This window comes from Mus caroli, unplaced genomic scaffold (genome assembly GCF_900094665.2).
Source record: "Mus caroli unplaced genomic scaffold, CAROLI_EIJ_v1.1 scaffold_21246_1, whole genome shotgun sequence".
NCBI classification, from domain to species: domain Eukaryota; kingdom Metazoa; phylum Chordata; class Mammalia; order Rodentia; family Muridae; genus Mus; species Mus caroli.
The window spans coordinates 1-7406 of NW_018391311.1; the positions used below are offsets into that span (position 1 = coordinate 1).

The following is a 7406-nucleotide window of genomic DNA, read 5'->3' on the forward strand; positions in this document are numbered from 1 at the left end:
GATCCATTCCTATCTCCTTGTACTAAGGTCAAATCTAAGTGGATCAAGGAGCTCCACATAAAACCAGAGATACTGAAACTTAAAGAGGAGAAAGTGGGGAAAAGCCTCGAAAATATTGGCACAGGGGAAAAATTCCTGAATAGAACAGCAATGGCTTGTGCTCTAAGATCGAGAATTGACAAATGGGACCTCATGAAACTTCAAAGCTTCTGTAAGGCAAAAGACACCATCAATAAGACCAAAAGGCCACCAACAGATTGGGAAAGGTTCTTTACCTATCCTAAATCAGATAGCGAATTAATATCCAATATATATAAAGAACTCAAGAATGTGGACTCCAGAAAATCAAATAACCCCATTAGAATATGGAGCTCAGAGCTAAAAGAATTCTCACCTGAGGAATACAGAATGGCTGTGAAACACCTGAAAAAATGTTCAGCATCCTTAATCATCCGGGAAATGCAAATCAAAACAACCCTGAGATTCCATCTCACACCAGTCAGAATGGCTAAGGTAAAAATTCAGGTGACAGCAGATGCTGGCAAGGATGTGCAGAAAGAGGAACACTGCTCCAATGTTGGTGGGATTTCAAGCTTGTACAACCACTCTGGAAATCAGTCTGGCGGTTTCTCAGAAAATTGGACATTGTACTACTGGAGGATCCCACAATACCTCTCCTGGGCATATATACAGAAGATGTTCCAACTAGTAAGAAAGAAACATGATCCACTATGTTCATAGCATTCTTATTTATAATAGCCAGAAGCTTGAAAGAACCCAGATGCCCCTCAACAGAGGAATTGATACAAAAAATGTGGTACATTTACACAATGGAATACTACACAGCTATTAAAAAGTATGAATTTATGAAATTCCTAGGCAAATGGTTAGACCTGGAGGGCATTATCCTGAGTGAGGTAACTCAATCACAAAAGAACTCAAATGATATGTACTCACTGATAAGTGGATATTAGCCCAGAAACTTAGAATACCCAAGATATAAGTTACAATTTGCAAAACATGAAACTGAAGAAGAAGAAGACCAAAGTTTGTACACTTTGCCCCTTCTTAGAATTTGGAACAAAACACCCATGAAAGGAGTTACAGAGACAAAGTTTGAAACTGAGACAAAAGGATGGACCATCTAGAGACTGCCATATCCAGGGATCCATCCCATAATCAGCCCCCAAATGCTGACACCATTGCATACACTAGCAAGACTGTGCTGATAGGACCCTGATATAGCTGTCTCTAGTGAGACTGTGCCGGGGCCTAGCAAACACATAAGTGGATGCTCACAGTCAGCTATTGGATGAATCACAGGGCCCCCAATGGAGGAGCTAGAGAAAATATCCAAGGATCTAAAGGGATCTGCAGCCCTATAGGTGGAACAACATTATGATCTAACCAGTACCCTGGAGCTCTTGACTCTAGCTGCATATATATTAAAAGATGGCCTAGTCAGCCATCACTGGAAAGAGAGGCCCATGGACTTGCAAACTTTATATGCCCCAGTACAGGGGAATGCCAGGGCCAAGAAGTGGGAGTTGGTAGGTAGAGGGGTGGGGGATATGTGGGACTTTTAGGATAGCATTGGTAATGTAAATGAGGAAAATACCTAATTAAAAATAAATAAATAAATAAATAAATAAATAAATAATAATAAATATTTTCAAAATTCTAATTAACTATATTCTGGTGGTCAACAGTAATCAAGAATGTGAAATTAAGATAGTCTCTTAAATGAAATATCTAGTTAGTGGCACCCAACTTGATAAATGATTTTGGAAAATAGGATGACACTTGACATGAATCTAGCAGGCAAAGGAGGAGTTTGTATTATGCTTACAGATTATCTTGCACCTCTATTCCCCATGTGCTTACTGGTGCTTTTATTGTTGTTGTTAGTTTGTTTAAGTGACATAAGCTATGGTTATCTAAAATGAAGGACCCTGTGGTGGTTTGAATGAGAATGGCTCTGATAGACTCATATTTTAAATGTTTGGTTCCTGTTCCTAGTCGGTAGAGCAGTTTTATGAATTCAAGACGTGTGGTATTATGACTCATAGTGAGTGTCATTATTTGAAAGGATTAGGACATATGGCCTTGTTGGATTAGATGTGGCTTTATTGGAGAAAGTGTATCACCGGGGGTAGACTGAAAAGTTACAGGCACTCAAGCAAAGTCCCACTGTCACTCTTGCTTCCTGCTGCCTGCTGATCCAGATGTAGAATTCTCCAGCACCTTGTCTGCCTTTGTCTTCCTGCCATGAAGACAATTGACTAAATCTCAGAACTGTAAGCCATCCCCAGTTAAATGTTTTTCTTTATAAGAATTTTTGTGGCCATGGTGTTCCTTCACAGTAAATAGAATCCGAAACTAAGACACAACTATAGTGACCATGGCCTCTAGTCCTCCGAAATCATAAGCCTCAAATTAAATGTTTACTTTTATAAGTTGCCTTGGTCATTTTTTCATGCATTAGAAGCAAAATTAAGATAAGCTTACAAATAGGTCATATGCAGTGACAATCAGATTGAATCAGTTTACTCTGTAACTCTCTGACAATATTTGAACAGTTTTCATTCTCTATATTTCTTGATCCAGATAAGTTAACATTTTCAGCTTCAGCTTTCATTTTTTTCATAAATCTTCCAACACAGGCTTAATTTTTCCAGCCTCCTGTCCTTTGGAAATTCAAGGTGAAATATCTTCCCATACCAAGTATGAAATGTTCACAGCATCAGAACCAGAACTTCCCTGCTGAAGTCAGCTTCAGTTGCCCTGGCTCTGCAAGTCATAGCTGTCTCGTTTCTGCTATGCAGCATCTCCAGTAACTGCTTCTTCCTCATTCTTTAATTCCTGGAAACCAAGTTCTTCATTCTCAATTTGACTGGCATCTTCTTCTCCTTGTAATGCCTTCTCACCAGCAGATACTTATTGTCAAGCTCCTCAGCCAGAGCTTCCTCCATGAAGACCAGCTTACCAGGCACCAACCTAGAGAATAATTTTAATGAGTGAGTCTGAATAATCTTGTTCTCATTGTTCATTCTGTATGACAATTTTGTCATAAAATGAAAATAAATTGAAAAAATGTTATTTAGCTGAAATTTTAATCTTTTAAATACAAGAACATTTCTAGGACATAGAACTAAATTGCTAACTCACTTATTGGATCATTTTTTTAAAGCTCAGCATAATTCCTCATATCCTCTAGGCATCACTGTTCTTCTTGCTGAAATTATTTTATTGAGATGATTTGGAGGGAAATAATTATTTGTCCTTTCCTCTTGTCATCATTCACAGTTCAGCTGTATACAGATAATTTAGCTGTATAGTTTGGTTTCATCAACAGTTTAAAAGACATTTCTTCCTTGTTTCATTACTGTATAATTGGTAACCTGTCTTTGATCTCTGGGAGTATTTAAAATATTTAAATTAATGTAGACCCTCTACAACTCTAGTACTATGGGTTTTTCTTTTACTTCCTGCCTAATTCTTACAAAATTAAGCGTTTTTCAACCATAATCTATGGCATATGGACAAGAGTACATACAGAAACTCTCCTGGACTTCCAGAGGTCAATGGCAAGAAGACCTTCCATGTATAGGCTGTATATGGAGCAGCCTTATGAAAGAGAGAAATAGTCTAGCCTACAAGAGCTATAAATATAAGAAGCATCCCACCCCCAAAGCCTGGAAAAACCTACTTTACGGTCAAGGACCCAGTGCTAGACATGCTAGGAACCTGAGTTATTCCATGGTTACTACTTCTTAATGGTAAAGGAAATATGTAAGCTATTTGGGCTATGGTGCCAGTATTATGTATCTATAACCTTGGTGTGTGGAAAGATAAGGAATTGGAATATTGTATGAAAGGAGAAACTTAGGACCTCAAAGCTCATTATTGATAGAAGACCTCAGGAGAAGCAAGCTAAGAAATATACCCATGAGAATTCATTAACACACTATTTTCTAGACCCAATATTTCCATTTCAGCTGGGATATGAGTCCCTCTGAAGATATGCATAGGATAAAGCAGAGAGGAGGCCATGGAACCTGAAAACAAAGCAGCGTGCTCCTAGACAAGGACCTGGCTTATGCACTATCTTAGGAACATTTATATGGAGATAGCAGGAACTTTTGAGCATCTTTTTGAATTTCTACTTGCTTGATGAAGCTTTGATCTCTGCTTCCAGATAATGATAGGACTAGAAAAACCTGAGCAGCAGGACTCAAGAGTTTGAAAACTTACATGAAGTTGGAGGAGCTCCATCCATGTAACTCATCAAGTGTGAGAACAGAAAACCCATTTTCTTGCTCGATAGGACTCTATGTAACATTTGTTAACAGCCTGGCTGTTCCCACGGACATTTTCAGAGTACATCTGTAGATTAGAGGAAGGAATAAAATAGCATTGTCACTTGACATCGGAAGGATACTTAATACACTTTGCCAACTTAGCAAAGTTTAATCCAGTAGAAAACTCCTGGGAAAAACAAAACAAAACTACATCTGTATTCTCCATCGGTAAAGCAACATCCGCAATTATTAAGAATCCTTGAAGGAAGGTGGAGTGGTTAGGTGCTTAGGCTTTTGAGCTGCCAAGGTAAGGAATTTTATCTGTTTAAATAAAATGTGTAACCTCGCTTTATGCATTTTGAGACAAAAATCAATGTAGAGCAAACAGTAAGATCTTAAATTACATGCCAATCAGGCGCTTTAGTACTTCGAATCCATGGCCCTTTCAGTCTCTCTGTTTTTGATATCTTGAAAATTTAGAACATTTCCTGGATCTATGTGTCTTCTTCCTAGTTGGAATCTCAGTGCCTATCTTTAGACCCTGTAGGTATCCCTGGCTTCTCATAATACTCACCAGATAGATGATGAGCACCCTCAAACTACTAACTGAATTGTGATACTCATTTCACATTCTCACACATTTTAACTGTTAAGGTACTATGACACCAAGAGAAGTCAGTGGAGACTGATGAAGCATTAATATACATGACATGGCTGAATAATTTGTACAAGGATGCCTAACTTTCACATCATAAGCTGCATGTTGAGTTAGCTTCGTCTGACCATTTTAGTGGTATATATATATATATATATATATATATATATATATATATATATAAAAATATATATATATATATATATATATATATATATATATATATATATAAAACACAGGCTCCTGTTAATCTTAAGACTCTTTCCAACATTGGCTTTTCCATTGCTTTTGGCACCATCCACCAGTAACAGCTTTCAAGAAAAGGAGCTCTTTTTCTGTATCCCTTCACCTTCTATCTATGTAAATGCTCTGCATTTGTAACAGAGGGAGCAAACATCATGGCCAATGATAGTATTTGAATAGGATTACTGAAGTTAATTACAACACAGAAAAATTCTTCTTCCATGACTTTTAAATCATTTCTCCCAAACACAGAGTCTTTTTGTTTGTTTGTTTGTTTAGATTATGTTCCGGTTTCTTCCCTGGCACACATGATATAACAGTCTGTAAAACAGATAGGATCTGGGCTTTTGCTTTAGTATCAAAAACCTGAACAGCTAAATAAGGAGCTTCTGTTCCTTAGTTAGCTACTCATTCCCTATTCTCTGCTGAAGTACTTTGCAGTAAAGTAGCTCAGCACAAAATCTGGAATTAACTTTCTCATAAGCAAGTGTTTTCAAAATAATCTTCACCATTTGATTTGTAACTAGTGTGGATGATACAAGATTCAAAATTAAACTATGTCTCTTTTTGCTTTGCCCCTCCGAAATACCTAGGCTTCCTTGTCTACTCAATAGATAATTGATGTTTTCTAGAGGCATATATAAATATTATTATACATAAAATACGAAATATATTGTTTTCTATGTGTAAAAAAAGTAAAACAGATATGATCACATCAATTCTAAAGCTTTAACTCTAAAATCAACACTTTCTCAAACACAATACTGCCTAGTATCAGATAAAACCTTCCTCAGAATCTCAGAGAATGTAAGGCTGTGCAACAGAGGTCACTAACATGAAAACGCGTACTATTCAAATGGGATTTGCATCAAACGAATTTGGACTCTTGAAATGTAGAAAATAAACTGGACTGTTTGTTACATTTCTAAAATTCCAGCATTTAAAAGGTCAATTCAAAAGGTTCATAGATTGTGGTTATCCTACATAGAAAGACCTTGTCAAAAAAAAAGTACAAAACGATAACAACAAAAAAATATGAGCAAAGCCAAAACACTGGAAGTAATTTATTGAAAGTATGCCTCTGTACCTGTCAGAAATTCACATTTGAATAATGTCTCTGCAGGAAAATTTACTGAGATATCTAGGGCATAAGCAAATACTTATACTAAATTGTATGCATGGCAGAGTTTTGTTTTTCTCTTTAACAGAGAAGTAATTAACTTTTCTTAGAAGATTCTTCTTCAGGTGGAATGCCATGAGGAATATTTCCAGGAGGTGACTTACTAGTGGTTAGTTATCTGCTATTATAAGCATATGGATTATATACATATATATGCATATATATATATACATATATATAATTTCACATTAGATGGGTCAACTATCAAGATAGAATTGAGAGCAAGAAATTTGGAAATTGAGAGGCAAACTTATTTACTGGTGGGAAAGAGTATCATATTTATTACTGGAGTCATGGCAGATATCTGATGTTATAATGTGAGAGTTCATATTGGAAAAACTTCAATCAGCCAACTCTTCCTAGGAAGATAAGGAAGCTTCACATAATGGAGCTTTGGAACTCTACCTTGGGAAGTGGCTTCATCTTGGTTGGAATCCTGGATGACAGTGGCTCTCCTGAAATGCTCTGTGCCACATTCACAGCCCTGTACATGTTGGCTATGATCAGCAATGGGATACTGCTCCTGGTCATCACCATGGATGCCCGGCTCCATGTGCCCATGTATCTTCTGCTCTGGCAGCTTCCTCTTATGGATCTACTCCTCACATCAGTCATCACTCCTAAGGCTGTTATAGATTTTCTGCTTAAAGACAACAGTATCTCCTTTGGGGGCTGTGCCCTTCAAATGTTCCTGGAACTGACACTGGGTGGTGCAGAAGACCTTCTTCTGGCCTTTATGGCCTATGACAGGTATGTGGCTATTTGTCACCCTCTGAACTATATGACCTTCATGAAACCTAGGATCTGCTGGCTTGGAGTGTTCACATCATGGACCCTGGCATCTCTGAGTGCAGTAGGATATACCATCTACACCATGCAATACCCTTTCTGCAAATCTAGGAAGATCAGACACCTGTTCTGTGAGATCCCTCCGTTGCTGAAGCTGGCCTGTGCAGACACCTCCAAATATGAGCTCATGGTTTATGTGATGGGTGTGATCTTCCTACTTCTCCCTCTTGCTGCCATT

The 7406-nt window shown here is 37.6% G+C and overlaps 1 protein-coding gene across 1 annotated transcript in view; it reads left to right on the forward strand.

Moving 5' to 3' along the window:
• Positions 1-6764: 6764 nt before the first annotated feature.
• The window catches only part of LOC110289112 (olfactory receptor 2AG1-like), a 1111-nt gene continuing 469 nt past the window's right edge, over positions 6765-7406 (forward strand). The window contains exon 1 of the mRNA XM_021155300.1: positions 6765-7405. Coding sequence (XP_021010959.1) covers positions 6765-7405 — 641 coding nt within the window. The remainder of the gene's footprint in view (position 7406) is intronic.